The 26,397-nt window shown below is 34.0% G+C and overlaps 3 protein-coding genes across 3 annotated transcripts; 1 reads left to right on the top strand and 2 right to left on the bottom strand.

Annotated features, from left to right (window-relative positions):
- Nucleotides 1–450: 450 nt before the first annotated feature.
- TRIADDRAFT_25148 (uncharacterized protein) lies at nucleotides 451–2,515 on the bottom strand (the record flags this gene model as incomplete). The annotated part of the gene is made up of 9 exons (XM_002112867.1): nucleotides 451–601; nucleotides 704–780; nucleotides 865–959; nucleotides 1,044–1,176; nucleotides 1,272–1,426; nucleotides 1,517–1,603; nucleotides 1,736–1,810; nucleotides 1,979–2,082; nucleotides 2,448–2,515. 9 exons carry the CDS (start codon nucleotides 2,513–2,515, stop codon nucleotides 451–453), a joined length of 945 nt encoding a protein of 314 aa, XP_002112903.1.
- A 4,072-nt stretch (nucleotides 2,516–6,587) lies between these two features.
- TRIADDRAFT_56509 (uncharacterized protein) lies at nucleotides 6,588–9,783 on the top strand (the record flags this gene model as incomplete). The annotated part of the gene is made up of 15 exons (XM_002112428.1): nucleotides 6,588–6,751; nucleotides 6,914–7,056; nucleotides 7,250–7,301; nucleotides 7,438–7,539; nucleotides 7,616–7,704; nucleotides 7,823–7,899; nucleotides 8,059–8,146; nucleotides 8,246–8,314; nucleotides 8,406–8,547; nucleotides 8,726–8,802; nucleotides 8,870–8,946; nucleotides 9,046–9,185; nucleotides 9,258–9,312; nucleotides 9,476–9,619; nucleotides 9,727–9,783. 15 exons carry the CDS (start codon nucleotides 6,588–6,590, stop codon nucleotides 9,781–9,783), a joined length of 1,476 nt encoding a protein of 491 aa, XP_002112464.1.
- Nucleotides 9,784–11,113: 1,330 nt separating this feature from the next.
- TRIADDRAFT_25382 (uncharacterized protein) lies at nucleotides 11,114–15,763 on the bottom strand (the record flags this gene model as incomplete). Its single annotated transcript, XM_002112868.1, has 7 exons — nucleotides 11,114–11,682; nucleotides 11,834–12,090; nucleotides 12,248–12,979; nucleotides 13,256–13,443; nucleotides 13,607–13,718; nucleotides 14,676–14,722; nucleotides 15,698–15,763. Coding segments are annotated over 7 exons (1,971 nt in total), but the record flags the coding sequence as incomplete, so codon positions are not given.
- Between the last annotated feature and the right edge of the window lie 10,634 nt (nucleotides 15,764–26,397).

A 26,397-nucleotide genomic window follows, 5' to 3' on the forward strand; every position in this document is an offset into this window, starting at 1 on the left:
TAATTCTTTCTAAAGGTTGATTAAAAAAACGGATAATTTTTAATAAACTTATAACTGTTTATGGAAAGGATTTCTCTAATTGTTAATAATAATATTTACACATATATTTAAAATCGTTGCAGATAGCTTATACATAGAGGTGCTACAGATTACATGCTATGTGTGTCATCAATGATACGTATCATACACCATCTGAGCTCAGAATCACCTTCGGTAGATGCACTATATATTGTTTTTATATGGTAGCAATTTAGGAATTATGAATCATTACAGTGTTTTTCTCAAATTTATAATTCACTATAATATTTAGTATAAACTTATGGCCGAAATTGATTAATACAATAATCTTAAGTTAAGATAAAAATGTTCAGAAATTGACGTGTTTTAACCGGAATTTTTGTATAATTTTCTGAAATCAAACTTTCAAGTAGTGATACATCAAGTATAAGCCTAACTTAAGGCTTTCCGAGCCATACTCTTCTTTTCTGGCGTTAAATGCTTCGGAAAGATTATATCAAAGGCAATAATTAAATTTCCTTTCTTGTTCGATTCATTAGAAATAGGCATACCTTCACCAGGAACGGTTTTAGTAAATCCCGGTCTAAAATATAACATTGAAACAAATTAATTTTATATTTGACAATTTATTTAAAGTCGATGGATGCCATGTAAAGGTTAACTCCGTATTATGAATGAAACTTACTTAACAATTTCATTTATGGGAATGCTAAGAATGCGATTATCAAGAGTCTGAATTTCGATTAAACATCCTGCTAGAGCCTATTATATGATTAGGTAAAGAAGTATTAATACATTATATAATTTTTATTCGTTCGTTTACGGAAGCAACTAGAACAAGCTTACGTCTGCTAGAGAAATTTTCGCTTTGTAGCAAAGATCAACTTCACTTCGAGTGAATCTATCATGTTCTCTATCTTTGACAATAAATACGATATCGGCTAACAGAAAAAACGGGGAAACAGTTAGGCAATTACAGAGCAAAATTAGCCTACACACAAAAATGATTTCTATGAGCAACTCACCAGCAATATTGTTGGGACCTTCGTCTCCCTTTTGTGGAAAAGTAATACGAGTGCCAGGTTTCCAACCTTTTTTCACAGGAATCGTAAGGATTTTTTCTCTTATACTAGTAGTATGGCCATCATCATTTAAAACCTAATAGTAATAACGCCGATTTTAAGTTATAATCAACAATAACAGCAATAGTGATTACTCCCATAAGGACTGATTTACTCTTCAGATTTTCTTACCCTTCTAGAAACTTTCATTTTCTTAATACAACCAGTATAAAGTTCTTCTAATGATAGTAATAATTCTTTTTCTACTGGAGAATCTTGCTTCTTTCGTCCCCTTCCACGAATTCCACCGAAACCCATATCCGCATCAGATTCAGGTTGAAAATAATCTATAGGTAAGTGTACGTATATTTTTTATAATCATTTAGTACAAATTTCTAATTTGCTAGTAATTGATGTTTGATGCTCAAAAATCGCACCAGCATAAGGATTATTTCCACCAAAAAATTCCCGAAAGACTCTTTCAGCATCTCCGTGGAAAACATAACCTTCAGTAAATGTTTGACCTAATGTAGTGAAGATGAAGGCTTAATAATGCAATAATAAATCGAAAGGATTTTTATACACTAAAATATGCCCATATAAATGAAAATCTATGACTAAGACATTTGATGATAGAATTGCTAAGTTAGTAATACCTTCTGCTTCAGACATAGGAACGCCAGCTTTGAGCCCTTCTTCTCCATACTGATCATATATCGCTCTTCTTATCCCTGTAAAGTAGAGGTTGATATTTTGTTATTCGATTTGACTACAATAGGGCCATTAGTAGTGCTCACTTTCTATACTATCAGTCTACAGTCTACACGATTGTGCTATATTAAATGTATTTTGGGGGTCGATATAATATTCCAATATAAATGCATCATATTTTCACTGACCATTGCTTAACACATCGTAAGCTTCAGAAACCTCTTTAAATTTATCTACAGCATCTATGGCTGTATTTCTATCTGGATGATATTTTAATGCAAACTTGCGATACCTATATACGAATAGAAATAAAATGGCAACAAGTATTAGGCTACATATGATGCTGCTTCTATTTAAAAAATCATGTCTTTGCTATCTATATTGATGCTTTACTAGACATCGCCTATTGTACATTCTAATTTTTAACATTTCAGCTCGTAAGAAGATAGTTTATAAACTGATTCAATTACCAAACACTCTGATTGAATATGATGCATAACTGAGTATATCATTATTTAACACGTAATTTTCAGTTTGGATGATTGTATCTTATTACTAATAGAATATGGGTCAACTTTTTCCTGCTATCATGACTAACAATCTGAAATTATAGTATATCCATGTATGTACAATAAATGGATGCAAATAGGAACTTACGCTTTTTTGATATCTTGGCTTTTTACATTTTGAGTTATTTGCAATATCTTGTAATAATCTTTTCCCATCTTTGCGCGACTCACCACAGTTTACAACTGAACAAGCAAAATTAGCAAAAAATTAAGGGTGCAGTAACTTTCAAGGATGTTATTGATATGCGATAATGATTCTAACTTCTATGAGCGTATATAGCAATGGTCAAAGCAGTATTGCTGTACAGTACTGTACTGTATATACAGGTATCTTAACATTGACTATTATGCCATCGATAGAAAACCTTGCAGTCTTTACTACTGTTGGAAATGAAACACATTGGCCTGTTTCATGGTTAACAATCACTATAGCAACCGTTGCTATGTAAACAAGATTTTTAGTGATTGGGGGTATCAGACCAGTACTACAGTACTAATCGTGGACTGCATGTACAGTACAGTACTGTACTGTAATTCATAGCTACAGTATACAGTACTGTACTGTACAGTACTCTACTGTACTGTATACGCAATCAGGCGTTTCCGTTTATGGTACTGTATGTGCATACTATGGCTGGTAAAATTTTTAGCACCATGAATTATGACATACAGTACTGTACTGTACTGTACAGTGTACTGTACTGTACAGTATGAGTAAGAAGCACAAGCAGAGTCCCGTCCAGTACTGTACACTGTACACTGTACAGTGCTCGAGCGAGGTGCCTTATTACTGTACTGTAGATGCTTATACAGTACTGTAAATTGACTGAACAAGAACAGCAATGTTTGAAATAGTGGAAGACGATATTGCAATAGGACAAGTGTCTGGTCGTCCGATGTCCATGTGCATTGCGCTTTACTGTACACTATGAGTAAGAAGCACAAGCAGAGTCCAGTCCAGTACTGTACACTGTACACTGTACACTGTACTGTACAGTGCTCGAGCGAGGTGCCTTTTTAGATGCTTATACAGTACTATACTGTAAATTGACTGAACAAGAACAGCAATGTTTGAAATAGTGGAAGACGATATTGCAATAGGACAAGTGTCTGGTCGTCCGATGTCCATGTGCATTGCGCTTTACTGTAATGTACATTGTACAGTACACACAGTACAGTATGAGTAAGAAGCACAAGCAGAGTCCAGTCCAGTACTGTACACTGTACACTGTACAGTGCTCGAGCGAGGTGCCTTATAGATGCTTATACAGTACTATACATTGACTGAACAAGAACAGAAATGTTTGAAATAGTGGAAGACGATATTGCAATAGGACAAGTGTCTGGTCGTCCGATGTCCATGTGCGCTTTACTGTACACTGTACCGTACAGTACAGTACTGTACTGTACTGTACTGTATGAGTAAGAAGCACAAGCAGAGTCCAGTCCAGTACTGTACACTGTACACTGTACAGTGCTCGAGCGAGGTGCCTTAGATGCTTATACAGTACTATACAGTACATTGACTGAACAAGAACAGAAATGTTTGAAATAGTGGAAGACGATATTGCAATAGGACAAGTGTCTGGTCGTCCGATGTCCATGTGCATTGCGCTTTACTGTACTGTACAGTATGAGTAAGAAGCACAAGCAGAGTCCAGTCCAGTACTGTACACTGTACACTGTACAGTGCTCGAGCGAGGTGCCTTAGACGCTTATAACAGTACAGTACAGTAGACATTTGCCTGATGTTGGTCACGTGAAAATCAACCATTACAGTACATACTGTACAGTACATTACGTTACTACAGTCCCGTATCAAAGAAACAGTGAGTTTCAAATTTTACTACAAAATCAACCATTACAGTACAGTACGTTACTACAGTCCTGTATCAAAGAAGCAGTGAGTTTCCAATTTTACCACTGTACTGTAGTTGTATGAGAAGCCGCGGGCGAAAATATAATCGAACTTTCTCCACTGGAGACAAATTGCGATCCACTGACTGAATCACTGAATGCAGTACATCGATCAGCTTTTCCTGGTTGGAGCTTGGTATTTTCTCTTCAATAGGCTAATTTCCCACCAATAGTCATATCGATAAGATCATTACCTAGGTAATGTATGTATATATAGAGAGAGGAAATGAATAGGTCTAGGATATAATGTTAATATTGTTTTCTTGCTTTCCGTTTTCAAGAACATAACTTTCACAATTGCGCCAATGTCTGATAATGATCATTATCATTAAGCGTAGACGCGCAATAAACTATCGAAAGCACTGTAAATCAGCGGATATCCAAAGTGTACTACATATATTCGGAATAGATCAATTTAGCTCAATATTTTTACACTACGGGATAACATGTTCATGAGTAACTTATCCATTGTAGGATACGAGTAGATAAAGAGAAAGATGTAGCCAATAGGTTGGTCGATGGCAATAAGTACCGAACGATAATCAATAATCAATTCATGAGTATGTATGGGTAAGCATATTAAATCGCAAATACACGAGTTCGAGAAGGCGAACCAAAGTCAACACAGCAGTACAGTCTATTAAGCACTTTGTGGTCATTTTCGAACTTTATAAGTACATATTTGTAGATAAACATGTAGTTGATTACAATCAATAGGAGAAGATAATCAGTAGCTACCGATAGAATACGTTGCGCCATCCCCAATGATGCTCTATATGGAAAAGACTGACCATTATGATAATCGTTTCATACAACAACCATTGCTAACGACATGCATGGATGCATGATAATGTAGTACTCTACTACATGTAGCAACTATTGGACTGTAGATTTAAAAAGATTGTTTACAATGGTTAATGGATAGGGAGCAGCAGCGACAGCATGATAACGCGATTGTATAAGTAGAGTATCATCGCCATCCTAAATCCGAAATAGAAGTACGTACTAATGATGAATACGGTAATCTTTATCCGCCATAATCACTTAATATAGTCATTCCTAAGTATAGTAAAACACATGAAGTGAATGATCAAGCTTTACTCATCCGCGGTGCTGCAGTAATAACTGTCATTCGATTGGATTGGATAGGGCACGATTACTATACGATTATGCATCGGCAAGTAGAGTATCCTGGAGACATTGCTAACTACATTATTATTACGTCGTACACAACCGCCTGTTCTCCTACATTCCATTTTATACAGTACACACCAGACAGCCATTATGAATTCCCCTCATTCAATTTCTAGAAGACAATAATGTGTAACCGATGTCATTCGTGAAACCCCTCCTTCCGTAATATCGAATTGGACTACAGTATAGGGCAAAGTTGAGAACCAACTTTCGACAAGACTAATCGCCATGACTTGCAAATATGGCTTTACAGTACTAGTGTCATACCGTCAGCTAGAATCCGCCGCGCTAAGGTTCATATATTTTTTTTTTTTCATTCATACACGTAACTCCATAATGATATTGTGATAGAGCGATCATCTTCGTAATGCCTAGTAGCAAGCTTTACGCGTAGAATCATGATTTTGATACATTGAAAGGAAGCCAGAACGATCATTAAACATTGCTACTTTGTGCAACTGATGGTCATTTCGTGTCGATAGTACCAACTATTAATGATGCAATGTGAGATCATGTCAAGTACCGTACTTGAAAAATTTTTAAGCTTAAATCATGATAGACTCACTGCGTAATATTGCTGTTATATACAGTACAAGTTTCAATTTGAAATGGTACGATATGCCAAGTTCGTTGTTAGCAAAAGAAAACCCGTAGCAGAGTATAGCTGGAATGTTGCAAAATAGGAGAGCATGCAATAAACAGGTTGTAGGTTAATCAAACGATTATAGTAACAATAAAGTGCTGATTAATCTCTTTTTTTCTTGCGCTTTAAATACTACCCGCTATCCATCATATTGCAGATTATATATACGCGTAATTATGTATCATAGCAAAGCTTAGCGTTACGTACTCAAACTTACAGTATACGCCTATACAATTTCGCATACTAATAAGTACTAACTAGTACGTTTATGCTTAAATAAATGCAGTACATGCCACTTCAATTCTTAATAATGGTATAGTAATAGAATTACCGTTAAACATAACATTTCATATACCTATTTTCTCTTTGCTAATAAAGCCATACTTTTTACTTTTATGTCTTAAAGTTGATGCTCTATCGATATAATACTTGAATAAATACTTCATCGCCAAGAAAGGTAATCACAACCGAGATATGGCCGCTTCAATAGATCCATTAGGTGTTGCTAAAAATTTAATAGAAGTGTCAGTTTTGAAAACATGGCATGAAAGTATAGTGCCTTCATATCCAGACATCCAGCCCTCTAAACAATCACCATTTCAATATTGTTCCAATATAAATCAAAAGTTGGTCCTATGGTAAGTCAGGAAAAAGTTAGCATAAATTTTGAGCGTAATATCATATTTTTATTATACTGAAAGATGTTATTTGTATCATGCTGCCAATTTTAAGAAATTGGAATGCTGAACTTATCATATGGTATTACTTCGGTACTCTGAATGGATCTTGTCTTATTTTAGGACTGGTGATATTACTACACTAAAGGTAGATGCTATTGTTAATCCTACGAACGAAAATCTTTCTGTCATGTCTCCAATCAACCAGAAAATATTCGAAATTGCAGGACCAAGTTTACATAGAGATATACGTGATGAGATTGGCAGTAAGTAGCTAGCAGGAATGTAATATTAGATTTTCAAGGAAAAAGTAAAAGAAACCCAATAATTAACTTGTAGTCTTTTGCTTAGTTTAGGTCATGATTACAACAGTATTATATCTTCGTTGATTTTGTATGTGATTCATTCTCAATATAAGCCGTAATGTATAATTATTGTACGTATTTGTTATTCTTACAGAATGTGCTACTGGAGAATCGAAATTATCCAAGGGCTATAATTTACCATCAAGGTTGGAAGTGTGTATAATTATTGTAATTGCAACAGAGTGTAGCAACTACTGCCTTTTGTATCGTGCTCTAAGGAAATGACTGTCGTACCAATGTGACACCAGTAATAATTTACCCATTATTTCACTTGTATTTTAGATATGTTATTCATACGGTTGGTCCAAAATACAATCCTAGATACTTGTCGGCTGTAGAAAATGCGCTTTACAGGAGTTATAGATCGTCCTTGTTAATTGCAGGGTAAATAATCCCCTTATTTATCTCAATGTCTACCGCTTGCCTACCTCTGACGTTGCATAAAATTTTCTTACGTTAGCGAGTACAAGGTCCGATCAATCGCTATTCCTACCGTCCATCTTCATCAACGTGGTTTCCCAGTATCTGAGGGAGCACATATAGCACTAAGTGAGCACTAAAATATTACACTGTCCATCTTCAATATTCATAGCAATCACTAATTACATATGAGTTTAATAAAAACTCTTATAGGTATTTATTACTAATTATGGAATTATTTTTGTAGGAACTGTCAGAAGGTACTTAGAGCACCAAAGTTGTACACTCGAAACAGTTATCCTTATCTTGGATGATACGGAAATGGTACGATATATAACATCAATAAAATAATAATTGCCAATACAATTCAGACTTGACAAATATGTACGTCCTGTACGCATGTGTTTGGTATTGTGCGAAATGCCGTACCATCTATTTGAAGATATATATGATATTAAAGGTATTAGTTTTAACTTTATTCAGGAAATATATAAGCGTTTGGCTGTATTATATTTTCCGAGAAGTAACGAAGAAGAAGCTTATGCTTTTGAAAATCTCCCTGAAGATATCGGTATTTATTAGAACCTATCCGTAATTCGTTTTAATTACAACAGTAGCATACCTGTTGTTAAAACATTTCGTTATTTGGATAATTTAACTATTTGGAAAGGCAATGAATTCGGAGAGCCAACCATAAAAGAACGATCAATCCGTATCCAAGACAAGATAGTAAATTCAGGTATGTATAGTACACTATAACTTAATATTCAAAAATATTTGAAATCTTTATATCAATTTTATCTATTAATTTCCGAATTGCGGTTAAACAGAGGATGAAAAAACTTTTACAAAATCGGATTCTGCTGCCTTCCGAGCATTTTCAAAAATGGCTGGAGATCATGATATAGCAAGATCTGAATTGATACAATCGAAAAGTAAAAAGACTTCACAGTTGCAACAAAATGCGAAGAGGTAACATAAATTCTAATTTTTGTATAAATTTTAGCTGATAGGTATGAAACTTATAATTCTCTGTTTACAGTTAAAGCCGCTCTCGTATAACTTGATCATAGCACTTTGAATATATAGACGTAATTAATATAATAAAACAATTATTTGAGTTACAAGTTTATCCCATTTCTTGAACAAGATACCAAACTTGGTTGAAATTAGCACGCACATTGGACACCAAAGATATTATAAAATTAAAAGCTCTGTACAAGTCAGGTAATAACTTCTGAATCGTTTATGGTCATGGTTTATTCTTTGATGGTGTAATGTAACAAATCATTAGGAGTAGACCAGTACGGACGATCTGTCATTGTTTTCATTGGCAATAATTTTCCAGCTCATCTTACCGATCTAAATAAGGTTACATTTACTATCTTAATTATCGTTGCAAATCAATAGTATTTTCGATAAACTTTATACCGTCTCATATTAACATATTTTTATTATCACATTGAATAGGCGATTTCTTATTATGCGTATCTGATGGATGATATGGTAGATAACGATTATATAGCAATCTACTTCCATACATTAACCAATGCTGAGCAACGTCCACCTGCGAATTTCTTAAAGCTAGTTTATCAAACATTAGACCCAAAGTAGGCCAGCTTTGCGCACTATTATTGATTTTCACTGACAGTCAACTAAAGTTGTACAATTATGGATTTTAGATATCACAAAAATTTGAAAGCCTTTTATGTGGTTCATCCTTCTTGGTGGCTCAAGGTATTATAATGATAGAAAGAAATTTTATATTCAAAATAATCTCGGTATACATATTTCCCTTCAAATTTTAATGGTCTTCCTGGTTGCTGTGCGCAATTACGGCTCCGAGACTAGAAAGTAAGCAACGTAATATTAATAATGCTCATTTCTCCTCAAATTTTAGTGGTCTTTCTGGTCGTTCTGTACATTTACGGCACCGGAACTAAAAAGTAAATTACAGTATATTGATGACCTTAAGGATTTACTTAAATTTATACCCCGCGATCAATTCAGCATTCCACAATATCTCTTTGACGAAAATAGAAAGGTAGGGTATCGTTATTTTGATAAATTTTGCTCAAATTGATTATGATATAGTACTCTAAACATAACTACTAAAGAAACTAAGAGACAGTATTTTAAATTTCATAATAGATGAACGGTAATTCTGTCACTACTCCTAACGCTGCTTCTCAACCTGATGAGTTATAGAGAATTTTTGAATCAATTCAGTGAAGCTACGATAGGTGAATATCGGTATTATTTAAGGAAATAATTGAAAACATAATGACGTATGATTGTGGCTCAAATTATTTACCGTACTGTCTGCCTATTGACAGCTTCACAGTAAATGAGCTAGGGAAGGTGTAATCTTTATAAGTTGTTCATTTAATTCCCAGATAAAATGTTGCAGTATCGTTTAACTATACTGTAGTTACAGTTATTTAAGGTTAGCCGATCTGCTAATGTCTATAAACCGGAATACACGTAGATATTTTTAGCCAGAATAGTATATGATATTATTGGTATTTTTATTGGCAAATTACAAATATATATTAGGAATTTGTAAAAATCGTTACTATGGTATAAAATTTATAATGAAGTGTTTAACTGAGAATCGACTATTTGTACAATATATTATGATTTAAGACTACTTTAGCCAATCGTACATGTATAGGATACCAGCCGTCTTTCACTATAGAAGTTGTTTTTGAAGGTTATTGATATTATGCATTCTCTGTGATAACGATTAACTATAACCTTCAACTTAACTATGTACCATCCGAACATTCTTGCATTATTACTTTCAAATTGAAATAAAAATTTATATTATATTCTTGCAATGTACTCTGAATTATTTATTCTATTACTGCAATGGATTACTTTACGTTGCTAACATATAAAGTAGACTGCCTTCATACAAGTAAAACGGTAGATATTTTGATATCACTGTGTACTAAATATACTACACTTTGTCTCCTCATTTTTTATGTCCATATTGCTAGTTAAATCTAAATAAATTAATTTTATTACCTTAAAAATTTTGATATGCAATGCATAGGTTAAACAACATAAGAGCAGGCACATTCAACAAAAACATACATTACAATATGGTAATATACTCATACATTGAAAATGTAGATGCTAAGATATCAGAATCTATATGTAAATGACCAACTGCAACCCAAAATGCCATATGCCAATTATAGTAGCAGAAATCTTATACTGTAGAAGACTAGTTTCAATTTCAAGCGCAAAGTAAGCTTAAATATTATTACATGTAACAGTGAATAGTACTCCGAACCATATTCTTAGTAATAACAAAGGCAGATCTTTTTTCGAATTATGATCGCCATTTAATAGGTCTTTGTGAGTTGATACATAACATAATAAGTAAATGATATATTAATATATTTTTAATGTCTTTATCATGTGTATTTTAATTTCACTCTTTTTGTGAAACATATCCGGTAATATTCTTACTCGGTATTGATGAGAAAATTAAGATATCCTCTTATTAAGATGTCTACTAACAAGCATGTTAACTAGTGCGACAATGGATAGGATGTTCACTTCTGTTATTACTGTTACTATTATCATTATCATTATCATCAGTATTATCATCATTATCATTATTATTATCATCATTATTATTACTAAAATTGCCTCTACGATATATTACATTTAATAACATTATATCAAGAGGATCAGCATTCATTCTTCGCTGATTTGTGGAACTGATAGAATCAATATCTTGACAATGCCTAGACTCCTGATCAGTAGGGGGCAATCGAGGACTCCATAATCTAATTACATGATCAATACCACTTGTTGCTAAGACACAAACACTGGGATGTGGCTGTAAACAGTTAACAATTGATTCATCACCACGTAAAACATGCAAAAGGTTTGCAGTCTCCCTATCCCAGATGAAAAATGATCCGTCATCGCTTCCAGCCATAATAAATTGAGAATTTGCTCCGAAAAAATTTGCCTCCTTAATATCAGTTGTTGTATTGCAATGGCCGCAATAGCGCATTTTAAAATCAGAACATGCTACAGAATGTCTTGACTGATTGTCTTCCGATTGGTTACGACTTCTTTCGCGTTCTTTACAATAAATAAAAAATCATTTTAACAGTTGTATAATATTAAATACTAAATGATAATTCAAAAATTTAACAACGATCATAAAATTTGTCGTAATTAATATTAAAGACATCTTTGAATTTTATTGCCGTAACACAGTATACTACAATACGATGTTTAGCGTTAAAAGAAATACCCTTACCGGCATTGGCCATTCCATTTTTAATCTCAGATTCTAAACTCTTTACGGGATCTTCATTAGCAAAGCGAGGGAAGCAAGACTTTATATAATCTAGGCAAGCTAATGACTCCTTATAATATCGAAGATTATTAAGACATCGGCTTAAGCGAGTCCATGACTTGAAATGGTTTGGATCTAGCGATAATGACATCTGGCAATCCCTTAACGCCGCATATACATCACCATCCCTATTACAAGAGTATACAATAAGATGTCTTTAACGTAATCGTTGTAGAGTAGAAAAGTACGAAAGTCGAGATTAAAATTAAAATATGTAATCGCAAGAACTACTGCATAAAAAAATCGAAATAGAAAGCCTTTCAGAATGAATAAACAATTACTTACCACCCTCTACAAAGGTACGCTGCTGCACGATTAGAATACAATAGAGGATTATCTACGCCAAGTGATAATGCTAAATTATAGTATTGTATTGCTAAGTTGAACATTTTACAGTTGTATGCGTCATTTCCTCGTATTTTCAGCGATTCAGCACGAGCAGGTAATACTGAAGAATGATTAAGTTTTACTTTCTTGTGTTTAAGATCGGTAAAAGATAGCTTATCCATATTAATATTAGAGGATTCATGATTTGTTAGCTGGCTGATAAAATGACAACTATTGGAAGTAGACATTTGAAAATCGTCGACAGTAAATTTTAGAGGCCGAACTTCTTGAAATACATCGAAAAGATATACTTGCTCACCACCTAGATTAGCAAGTAATTCTTGACCATTAGGACTAAATGTGGTATATGTGACCGTTACTGGCCTTTGCACAATATTATATCGGATACCACTCCCTTGTTTATTCAAGTGACCAGCTGTAAAGCTGCGGATGTAGCCTTTTACGGTCTCTGAAGTAGACTTTGGGCCTACCTTCAACATGCGTGTATCGTATAGCCTTACGTACTGGTCATTGCAACCTACTGCTAAAAGTTCAGGTCGCATACTATTTACATCCAAGCATTTAACTTCGGAAGGGTAATCTCTAATAGCGCGATTAGCAACATTGATTAATACGTTGCTACATGATTGACCATCCTGACAAGTGTGATTTTCGCGTAAATCGAATTGTCTACAGATGATAGGTAATAATATAACATCATAAAACTAGTAACTTTGATATTTTTCGAGATCAAAATAGTAACATAAAATAAAATCTTATAGAAATAGTGATAGCGAAACATAGTAGATTCTTATCGGTAATTTAATTTAAAATTTACTAGCTAGTCACTAGCAATTCTAATTTATATAACACAATACGAAAACATATTATTGAGATCGTAAGATTTAATAGGTTGTTTACAATATCAAACAGGTAAATGTAATTATTGAACAGTATTATATTTACCTGACTGTTCCATCCTCGCTGGCACTCCAAAATAAGTAGGGCATGCTAGCAGTATTGGCCAAGCGTTTCACTCGATTTGTATGGCAACGAAAAGTTTGTTGAGTGCTACTATATTTGACTGAATGCAGCTTTATTTTGTTGTCGGCAGCACCAGATAATACTAGACTATTTCTTGAATTAGGTACAAACTAGAAATTTAAGAAAGCTTAGGTCAATATTGTATTGTATCAACTTAATCCGATAGAAACTTATGCGTATCAAAATGGTCAATCTCCTATGTCATTTATTGTAACTGTAACTGTAATTGTAAAACTAATGCAGTATCTACCAGAGCTATACTTCAATGAATACCTTAACAGAAAATATATTGCCAACGTGTCCACTGTTTAATGACCAAACTTGTTTGTGGCGTAACGGGTCCCATAAGATAAATTTAAGATCATCAGATCCGGAAGCTAATAACCTGATTGCAATTTAGATAATCAAGATCAATGCTTAGTGACTCCACTTGTACAAATTAACTCTTACGGGCACCAATATTGCTACTAATAAGAAGAGCCTGTTATTATGTTACATATATCTCTTCCTTACCTACATAAAATGTATAGTATCATTTTAACTATCTTTAACATTTAGTTTTGATAAACTACACAGAGTGTTGTAATAATGATCGGAAAACTGTTATAAATCTTTCTATTTTTATTACTTCCAGATTTGGATTAAAGTCTAACTACAAGGGAGGATCATTAACTCATATGAATACTGTCATACAGCCGTGGTTACTTGCAGGTTTTTACTCGATGAAGGAGATTTAATACTGCAAAGGTGGCCAATTATTATTAGTTATGTTGAATAAAGATAGACTTTACAGAATATACGAGTAGTAACATAGAACACCAATAAAATAAGCTTTCGTACAGTGCAATGGGCCAGTTAGGTTAGTCAATATAACGCTATAAATACATTACTATCACAGTTAGTAGTACGTGTATGCAATTAACAATTTCCTTCAATTAAACATTCTAACTAGTGGTATGAGTCTAGAACTTACTATCACGAACATTTTTGGTCCGATCAGAGTTTATTTACTACTGTATATTTGTATATGTTAGATGCTAGAGATTTAATGTAAATCTAGCTAACTTGCGATTACTATGAATAATAAAATAAGTAGATTACGTCCGAGAAACTAGGCGATTCGAGTTTTCCATACTACTGTATAGACGCGTATGTAGAGGTTAGAGGCTAGAGATATAATTCTAATTCTCGCTAATGAGTGATTATTAAGAAGAATAAGCTAGTATATTGCAACAGAGTAGTCACTTTTATATAAATGCCAAGGGTTATTACTGATATCAATAAATATTAGACATAGAAAATGCGAAGAATTTATTTGTAATACTCGTGTAAAAATACTTACGATCCGTCATCATTCCATTCGAGACAGTTAACACAACCACGGTGTCCCTATGAAGTTATAAATTCACATTGAAATATTTCAATTTATTTCAGCAATATTCTCAAGTATTTGCAGTACTGTATAACTATAATTTTTAACCCTATCCTGCACGAACTGTATTCTAGAAAGATATTCTATTAACTGCTTCCGACTTATCATTAAATAGTTCAATCTTTCTACAATTCGAGCAATGTGATAGAGGTTGGATACTATGCTACGAGAGTTAAATTCCTTTAAAATCCTTTTATCATGCAACTGCTAGATCAAGCAATGGTAGTAATTCGGTTGGCTATTGTATACTGTAGGCAATCGACGATTCGTTATGGTATGCTATATTGCAATTATAACCTAATCCTTACTCCAGGACTCCAATACAGTACGTATGTCCATAAGAGTAGAAATTAGCTGATTACAAACAAATTATATACGTTATGTACAATAGATTGAAATCTTCATAGGCATTGTAAAAGTAGTTTTTTTTTTATCATCAACGACACTTAACTTTACTGCCCTATAGCGTGAGTGAAAGTATGCTACTAGAATTTAACTTGATATTCCTTCCGGGAGTAAAGTAATCTTCTACTATGCCAGCTGTAGGTAAGAGTTTAAGCGTAAGCGCAACGCTAGCTAAAAACGTGCACGTACTATAATTATATACATAATTAATTACTCGTGACTACAGTAATCTACCGGACAATCTGTTGTACAGTATTCTTTCTTTTTAATCTGTTCATCAATTTAGTATGCTTGATATTTACAGATCATGTACTGTACAATCTATTCTAACTCACTGTTCACTCTTCCTCATTAGCTGCTATTTTTGGAGTGAATGAAAGAATGAACAGAAAATAGATATTGTATAGTAGTGTTGTGCAATATCTTATATCTTATCGAGTGTAAAATTGGAATGATTACGTAGCAGTAGCGGCTTAAGTGGACTTTAGACGATAGTTTATGGCTGAAAGTTTGCAACAGTAGCTTACCTCTAGCTCGGTCTCTAATTCCAATCGATTCGCCAACGATGGAAAGACATGTAGAGATCTTTCAAACGTTCGATTAAATGTTCCAGTTACTGACTACAAGATAAATCAATAAAAAAAGAATAGACTTGTTTGTAAGAAAATCTCTCCATTTTCAGGGTTGACAGAAATAATAATAATTCATCTTTTTTCTTCAATCTGATCAACAGAATATAACCCTTATACAATAGAGTCAAAATAATATGCGTATGTAGGCTGGTGTTGATCGCAACCATCGAGTAACTATGAATGATGATTTGCTTCTTCTTATAGATTGATATCATAAGATAGTAAAGAAAGAGAAATGAATTTGATGGAGGGGGCCAATCAATAGAAATCCAAGTCAGTTTCTCGATTTCGTCATCAAGTATGATCCATCCCTACAGTCAATCTGTTAGGAAAAAGAATCTGACTTTCCAAATTGGCGATAAATACTGTACAAGTAGGGCTATGGAATGCAGTATAAAAGTGATGACAGAAGATTAACACAGTATAACAGTAGAAAAGATTCTAAGTCAGCAGATATTTTTTCATGATGGTTTTTTTCTACCCTTTGCATCCGAATTCTTGCTAGTTGTTGTTGTTATTATTTACTATTTTTATTTGAATTGAAGAATCATGGCAATCCTGTCAATAGCTATATATAGGACTGATTACCAGAGGATATATTGAGTAGTTAAGAAGATAGCGTATAATCCTTGATAAATGATGTCTTGCATGATGGGTCATATTTTGAGGTAGAGATTTTACACTCATTAGAAAGGAAGAAAAATGGAAATATAATTATTTACTATCATTCTACGCGCATTTGGATTGAAGTCGAAGAACCTAGGCGACCATGTCCATAGCTATAGCACTGATGACGACTAGAGGACATGTTGAGTAGCTAAGAACAAGGTGCATAATTCTGAAAAGATAATGTCTTGTCATAATGGATACTATTTTCAGGTAGAGATTTTGTACTCATTGCAAAGGGGGGGGGAGAGGAAAAAACAGAAATATTACTATTCTTATTTAATTTGAATTGGAGTCAAAGAATCAAGGCGATCCTATCAAAGGCTATCGGAGAGATGACTAGAAGCCATGTTGAGTAGTATAAGAATATGGCGTATAATGCTTGAAAGGTGATGTCTTGTCATGATGGAAAATCTATTTTCAGGTAGAGATTTGTACTGATTAGAAAGGGGAAAGCGGAAAAGTTCATCTTGTCTACGAATAGATCCATCGACATCCACTGGGGGGGCATCCGTGTTATTTGCATCGTTATCCTTGAGTGTGCGATGATGATGTAACCTGTAGTCTAACTCTCTTACTATCCCTTTTTACAAGTTGACGTTTACTCTACAAATAGTTGGATCTAGACTATTGTCATGATCGTGATGGAACTTACCAGGAAGAAAGAGAAAAATCTTTGAAAAAAAAAATTGGATCAGAAAAACTTGCTACCTCCTCTTACCTGGCATTCGCGTTGTCGAAGGAAGTTAGATACTTGATTTCCAATCATTCAGTTATTTTATTGAAGGAAGAGAAAATAAAAGAAAGGATAAAGACTCTTCTATCAAGATTGTAATTGCCACTATGGAAAGAAATGGAAAGGAAGTGAAAAACGCCGAAATAGCATGGATTGACAGTGGATTTGATTGGATTTTGTTAACAACTTTTGCAGGTTTTCCTTTCCCAGTGGTAGTAATTCTATGTCGACTTGGTCGCCTCTCCTTGAAGCCTTCGGCGCAGTCCATCCAACTACAGACATACCGACATATGGACATCGTGTCATACAACTGAGAGTAGAGTGTTGGAAGACGGTCGTAGAGCAGTAGGAATTATACTGGAGACATTGGAAAAGGCAAAGTGTGCATTGAGTGACCCGATCACTAGTCACTCCACATACTCATCAGCTACTCAAAAATGATGTCCAGTAGGCCATGGTGTCGAGGTCCAAGAAAAAGTTTTTCGGCTTTTTCTTGGATCTCGCTTACTCTGTCACTAATTCACTATCCAATGCCCACACAATCGTCTAGACTAATATCATGGCTGTACAAATGGCTCAGTGAAGCTTGCATACTAATGGGCCACGTCAATGTTATTTCCATTGGAAACCAAGGTAGACTTTTTGCTTGCCAAGACAATCCACTTTCTTGACTATATATAATGTCACCCGTGACAACCATAGAAGTCATACTGTAGGCAGTATTCTATTCCTATTGAAGTGACTTTATTTTTGCTCCGGTGGATTACTGGACGTTCAAGTATACAAAAGCGAATTGCCATTTGCAGTCGCTTTTTTTTCAAATTTGGTAGGCTAAAAGAATCGATAGGGTACTGTGTTTACCCATCTACTCCATTAACACTCTATGGAAAAGGGCACAAGATACTCCATAAGCACTGTGCTTGATTCAAAAAATAAATCCATACCCAGTCGATTCAGTAGTGTAGAGTAGAAGAATCCTCGAATAATTGATTACGCTATGGTGTTGCATCTCATTTGCAATCTCATTATACAGATCGGATGGAAACATGACTGGAGTGGATTGTTTACTTTGCACTTTCGAACTGGTTGACAGCTGCGTGAACGAAAAATAACGAGTGGTGATCATCTCCATTCTACTACTCTAGCTCATCGTCATTGCTATGCCATGTATAGTAGTAGGTCGATAGTGATACCACGACTCGATTGAATCCAGTCGAGTAGCCATGACGCTAGCCTAAATCATTAGCAAAACTGATGTCAGTGCTAGACTAGTGACTTCTGTACAGTATAAGAATACGCAGAGTAGAATCCTTGCATGGAGTAAAAACGCAACTCGAATCTGATAAAATGGTTGCATTTTCAAACCTTAAATGACTGCAATGGCTATACAAATACTGCATCAGCACAGAATTACATATCCTTTTGTAAAACTCTGCTGCACATACAGTGTACACGCGGATATCAATGCTCGATTGATTCTAGCCCACTAGCATTACGGCAGCACAAATCGCTAGCAAAACTTGATAGCACTAATAGCACTGATGTCGTACAGTAGTTGGAAGTCAATCACAGATTACTCGCTCTAGGCGAGAAATATGTACGTTAATGGATCATCTCTCTCTCTCTCTTTCTCGGCTCTCGAATCTCTACTGTACACGCGGTGTAGCATTTTCGTCCATTGGGATGTAGTTGTTGGGTTTCCTGAAATCGCTTTCAGGAAGCCCAGGCCTCAGTACAGTATTAGAATATGAATTGATACTATACCGTATAACATGAATTAATAATATTATTAAAAGATTCCAACTCATGATACTTTGTTTATTAAATTAAAAATTGAATAAAAACAGTCCACTTATATTACTTAACCACAGCGTCCTCTCCCTACTATGATAGACTAGATACGTCCATCCTGTAATAATATGTCTTTCTACTTATAGACAGTAGACGAGAGAGATAGTTGTATCAGCGAAGAGAACTTTATTACCCTAAGTCGGTCAGGTAGAAGGTAGAGAGAGATATATACTACTGGACAGAGAAAGGATTCTGAACCCAATAAGCTAAAAAATATATATATTGTTATATATATATGTGTTAGCGTGTTGGGTTGAGAATCCTTTCCCAGTGTAGTAGCAGTATATCTCTCTCTCTACCTTCTACCTGACGGACTTGGGATAATAACCTTCTCTTCTGTGAAATAGCTCTCTCTCTCTCTCTCTCCTCTCAGTCTATAAGTAGGACATATTAATACACTAGTCTGCTCTATATAGTACTGTGTAGCACTTTATATTGACAGACTTGAGATAATAATATTCTCTTCTGTGAAACAGCTCTCTCTCTCTCCTCTCAGTCTATAAATAGAAAGACATATTACTACACTAGTCTGCTCTATATAGTACTATGTAGCAGTATATCTCTCTCTCTTTACCTTCTACCTGACGGACTTGGGATAATAACCTTCTCTTCTGTGAAACAGCTCTCTCTCTCTCTCTCCTCTCAGTCTATAAGTAGGACATATTAATACACTAGTCTGCTCTATATAGTACTGTGTAGCACTTTATATTGACGGACTTGAGATAATAATATTCTCTTCTGTGAAACAGCTCTCTCTCTCTCTCTCCTCTCAGTCTATAAATAGAAAGACATATTACTACACTAGTCTGCTCTATATAGTACTGTGTAGCACTTTATATTGCATTACGATTCCATTGATCCTCGTAAAATGTATTATTATATATACTGTATGTGTGTTGGCGTATTGGGTTGAGAATCTTTTCTCTATGTAGCAGTATACCTCTCTCTCTTTACCTTCTACCTGACAGACTTGAGATAATAATATTCTCTTCTGTGAAACAGCTCTCTCTCTCTCTCCTCTCAGTCTATAAATAGAAAGACATATTACTACACTAGTCTGCTCTATACTGTACTGTGTAGCACTTTGTATTGCATTACGATTCCATGGATCATCATAAAATGTGTACGGTATTTATCTAATGCATTTTACTTAGCATCCTCCATTCAGAAAGCAGAAAGCCGGCCGGCCGATATCGTGCACTTTACTAGAGAATATTTTGTAGAAGACTTGGATCTACTATAGCGTCTCGTTGTAGCCTTATTATGTACGTGTAGGCCCGTAGAAGACAGCGTGGAGCACTACTGTATCCAGTAGAAGCGGCATGCAGAGGAAAAGGCTGTAAGAAAGCAAGTTTGTCTTTATTGCAGTGACTGATGGATGCCACACTGCAACAAAATGCATGTCACACCTACACCACTGAATGAGTCCAGACAATGACATTACTTTTGATTCATTTCCCTACTCTAACTATTACTTTGGACGATAAAAGAATGTCGTACACTTGCGTCATCGTCACCATCATTGACGACGCCATTTCTGCGGCAGTGTGTCAACTATTTTGAAATCGTCGCTTTTGTTATCTTGTTTTGTTAACATCAAGACAAAAGAGTTGATCAGCCGATACAAGATTAAAATACCAATCTACCAATCAAACAATACCGTTATAAATTTCACGACTATTTATACCATTTTCCCATTTTGACCGGACTTATCCACTCCATTGCAAGCATATGGCCGATCGATTTGGATGCCTTGAAGATCATTAATTAATTCGCAGTGAGTGCTGTCATACTTATTCGTTGCCCTTGTTGCCAATCATAGTCGTCTACTTGTATTCATTTTATTAGCCATATTGCGTAGGGTAAAGAAACCAGTGACATGTGCAGTGAGAGTGTCGAGAAGGGTCTATCTTATCTTTACCGATTACTCCATCCATCGCGATGAAATTGGCGTTATCGCCAATCGTAGGCGATACCGTGCCATATCCTATTTCAATATCATAGTAATAAGTTGATCGACCTACAAGAATAGCCAAATGTTTATCATTTCTTTCTATTCCACATACGTTGATTGAAGATACAGCAATCAAGCCATACAATAATTTATCCTGTCCAATAGTTGTCTAGCCGTAAGATTGATGTTGTCTTAGATTGGATATATAACCTGCACTCTAGAATACAATATTGAATTGACGCAATCTTGTAAGATTATATCTCTTTTTTCCCCCCCCCCCCTACTTTGGCCATTTTTTAAATCTTTTTTCCCCCCTTATTTTTAACCCTTATTTTCATCACCCTATCATTGATTCAATTGTTCGTTATTGAAGATACTCTATACTCCACTATTCATAGTTGAAATTAGGAATTTGTCTCCGATTTTGGCATCAAAATAGAGATATAGCTCAATCTGTAGTCTTTGCCAATGCAGTATACTGTAAACTATCATCAACAGTCTTGTATCAGCAATCGATTGAATATCTTGAGATTGACACAATGGGTATCTTTTATTTAAGTCCATCCAAGAATATGGAGTCGGTTCTTCATCAATTATCCAAGGATGCGTCGCCAACCAAGCAGAAATCGCTTCGTGATGCTTGTGCAACAGCTACAGGTATAGTTATTTATCCAAGAATATCAGTCTATTCACAAATAGACTGATGGCTAGATTGCCGGTAAAATTTCAATTCCTTTCATCATCGAATACAATACTTGTACTACATCGATGTTATTCATTTGCCTAACATAGTTATACAGTTAGTTGAAAGTAAGTCATGTCCATTTCGTTGTCTTTAGCGATAGTCACAAGATATAACAGTCGTTATTGAAATTGTTATCAACAACAGCATGGTTAAAATACACACCCGACAATTAAAATCTCCTTCAGAAGTGAATCATTCGTTATAGTCATAAAAATGCCCTACTTTATTTGAATTCTAAGCGTTGTACTTGACTCATTCCATTGAGTATTATACTATGGAGATAATCGATATCATCTTTTCACTATTATATCCTAGAAATCTTGTTGGGTAAAAGTTCCGTCAAGCCTTATATACTAAGGTAAGCTGAAACCATCCGAACGTAAATATGGGAAAGCAATACCACGTTGTTAACCTTTACTAGAATGGTATTGTTGAGTTTTGTATGCCATGGCTACATTATTCTACCGTTATACTTGTCGGATAAAATCATAATAACCCACTATCTTACATCGTGGAATCAACTAGTACCAACGATGATAATGTTAAATGTACAATTTACAACCATGAATTTAGTCAATGGAATAGAATATGATCAACTTTAATTGCTGAAAGACAAAAAAAAAGAAAGAACTACTGTACATGGAGGTAGTGTACAACCACTTTTTAATGTTGTCTTTCCAATCTTATCGTAGAGAAAAATGCCTATTACCCATCAAGTTAGCATTTGAAAGCCGGAGTAATAAATTGGCTGGCCATGGCATTCGAGGACTCCAAGTAAGTTCAAAATAAAAAGTTCTTTAAATTTTTTTTTTACTTTTTGTATTATTGTGACATCAAAATATGACAGCTTTTCTAACCGCAACAGCATCATTTTATGACCAACTAAAATTTCACAGTGACTTCAACAAGAAACTAAAATATCTTCACTTTATGTAATGGACGTAGTATTTATTCCCTTCCGTTTTATTCATTGCTTTATTACTCTTCATTTCCATCCTGACATTTTATTCGTCTATCTCATTCTGCGAACAACTGTTCAGTTAAAAATTGTTGATCCTTTCAGAATTACTCCATAATCTTGTAATAGAAATGTTACAGGCAATGATATACATACAAATGAATTTGAAAGAGGTAGAAAAATGAATCCATCGTAGACGCTATTCCTGCGGTAATTGACAAACTACTATTTTATCGCGTCAAGAATAAAGTAACAATACTATCACGCGAGATACTAACTCGACGAATGAAAGACATTTATGTACATCGCCATTTAATCAACGCTCATGTGTGCCATCGTTTATTCTAAACAATATCTTCACCTACGTTGTCATAATAGCAGCTAGTATACGCATAGCTTATTAGCTTATAAATTTATACGCTCACTCCACGTTAAAATATTGGATAATCGATCATGTCAAGAGTTTTAGTATCCACGCTCAAAAGATGCCAATACCTTCGGAGCAGACGTACTAACATAGGGCATCAAGGAAGAAAATTGTAGTCAACCATTCAATCTATTCCTATAAGATATTCAGTCTTGATGTTATACCGTTCAATCCTGCGTAGAATCAACTTTTAACGATAGAAAATAAATGATAAAAGTCATCTTGCGTAGAAGTGCAGTCGATATCAGTTCAACTTGCCATGTTAACTTATTAATCTATTCCTTAGTCAATCTGCAATTCCTTATCTACCCAATAAAGCTTGAAAGCAGATTTTCCCCCTTTTCTCTCCAAGCCTACTAGGACACAAAGCATAACTCAGTTAAAGTGCAAATAAATAATATAATAATCAACGCTATACAATGTCATACAATACTATCGTTACTTAACAAGCTATCATTGAGATCGAGCAAAATTGAAAGAAAAACTGTAATCAGCTTGTTAAATTCAGGTAAAATACTATAGTTAACCTTCAGATAAATTTGAATAGTCTATATTGATCAAATTAGACGTGATAACATCATCCAATTGATCAACCATTGATTGATGATAGTAAAATGAAATCAAATACGGGGAGAAAACTTGTTAAAGTCCCTTGATGAATTTTATTCTACCATTGGATCCATACTAACTTCACGTACCTTCTGCTTTCATTGCTTTTATTATTTTGTCTTTTTTGTTTTCATTCCATCAATAATATATCCCTCTATTTATAGTTATGTTTAGAATTTATTTTAACAGACAGTATAGGCTATCCTGTAAAACATCAGTGGTATTCCTTTACGCTATACTTTTATAACAAATATCAATAAATTCTGCTAGGTAGTATACGTAAACAATGCCTTCAACTAATTGTTTAATAACACTATAATTTTACAATACTTTCTTCTATACTCAGCCGATAACGACCAATTAAACCAATTTTTCCCCTCTTCTATATGTCATGAAATATAAAATGGAGAGATCAAGTGTACTCGTTTATCCAGTAATTAGCTTCATATCATAATTAACCAAGATAAAATGAACATCATCGATCGACGATGTTGTTATATAAAAGTAAAATACTTGTAAACCGTTATGGTAGACAGACATTGGCTTAACAAATCATTCAACAATTCGAAAAATTGTTGAGGGGGCTACAGAAAAAGATTCCTATAGCTTTTAATAAAAACCCTTAGGTAACAAATTATACTTTATTGCTCAATAATTGATACTATTATTTTATAAAAAGACGATATACTATAGAAATAAACGCTTAAAATTCAACTATCCTTTTGAAATGATGAAAAATATTGCATAATCTTTTACGATGCACATAAAAATGATATCACTATACTGTTTTTAAATTGTAGCATTTCAAATTTTTCCTCTTAAGCTAATGATATTATCTATTGTCATGTGCATTTATACTGACAAGTTACGGCCATGATGATATTCATTTACTAACAACGAGTACGTTGGAAGCCTTAAATAACTACTATCTAAAAATCTAGTTCAAAAATGACATTTTCCATCATTGCCTGATAGTGAAAATTGAATACTTAAGTTAATCAGATGTAGAAAATCTAAAAGATGCTCGCACTCGCTCTGGATATAGGAATAAAAATAATAATCCTGTAGTAACATTGGACTGAATCGTACTGATTCACTACTACAAGGTCAAAAACAAAATATGTAAATTATTTTTAATATGCAAAGCTTTATTCCAGCACAATAGATCGATTAGTGAGAGCGCAGCTCTTGATGTTGTACATCCACATCTATTCTAACCGTATAATGAATTCAGAAAATAAACTTTGTTTTTCCTTTAATTTAACTAATGAAGATCATCTTTCATCAATCTCAGTTGTCTAACTCTTAAATAGTGATGAGGATCTATAATTTTGTTCGTAGGAAGCATTTCTATATTACAATCATCGCGATTTCAGCCATTGATTACTATACTAAATGTTTGCTTAAATTTTCGATCCTTCTCTTTCTAAATTCTTTAATTTATGTTCATATCCTTAAAGTATCTTAAAACTTCGTTGTTGTTACTTAACAACCTAATTCTCTTTTACTGTCTGAATTTGTAATCCTCTTTACCACTTGATATACAGGTATAGTGGTTATGTTCATTCTTTAGCTAATCACTAAGTTCTAAAGTCTATTGTAAAACTATACGTATTGCGTATACTGTAGATAAAAATTTAATGGAACGTTTTTTTTATTGGAGAGAGACAGTAGCCTAATAAACTTTTAAAATTAATAAAAAATGCCTTTAAGGTAATTTCTACCTTCGTAAAATGTAGACAGTTCAAAACTACTGGCTACTGTCATGATGATATATGCGTATATCATACGCGTATGTGGGTGTCGTTAAAAATGATTCTTGCCTACAGCATCAGTTAAGAAGCTATAATAATAACTTCAGTAGTACATTTTCTTCTCGATCCAATCAAAATGATACGCAGTAATAATAGGATACTTTCACTGTGTTGTAATGAATAGTCGTATATGACGAACTGAAAAAAATTCAGTTACCAATATTTCTTTTGTCCTTTTACGTATATTGTATACCCATATGCCAGTATAATTAATTGTAGTATCGTCATTAACAGTCAATTTTTATTCTCCTTTCTTAATAATAATTGTAATACAGAATATGAATGAAAGATTATCGTTTGCAACTATAATTTTATGATAAACGGTGATGCTAAATTCAGCTAGTAACAAGGCTTTTAATCATTTTGTAAAACTATTATTCATCGTGAGCTATATTTTTAATTAACACACAACTGTAATTATATTAAAGAAATTTTCCTTGGTACTCGTAATTTATTAATTAATACAACGAATACATATCAGTGTTATGATGACCTAGAAAGAGCAATAATTAATTTCTCTTAAGTAATTAGGCAACTATTTAGTATCTGCTTGTTCCTTCCGGTTGTCTTATCATTAATCCTGTGATTACTAATAAGTACAGTATCATACACTGTCAAAGCTATTTTTTTCCTATTCTTTTTCGTAAAACTAGACAGTAAAACAAATTTATATAACAATTATTGAATAATTTTATTCATCTACAATTATTATACATAGCCACTAGCATAGGAGCGCATTTAAAAAACATCTATTATCGCAATCTACTTAAAAGTCATCCAATCTACAGTATTGCGCTTGAAATGCTGCAAACTAAAATTAGCCTTAAAATCCAGA

The sequence above is a fragment of the Trichoplax adhaerens genome, genomic scaffold (assembly GCF_000150275.1).
Source record: "Trichoplax adhaerens TRIADscaffold_5 genomic scaffold, whole genome shotgun sequence".
NCBI classification, from domain to species: domain Eukaryota; kingdom Metazoa; phylum Placozoa; class Uniplacotomia; order Trichoplacea; family Trichoplacidae; genus Trichoplax; species Trichoplax adhaerens.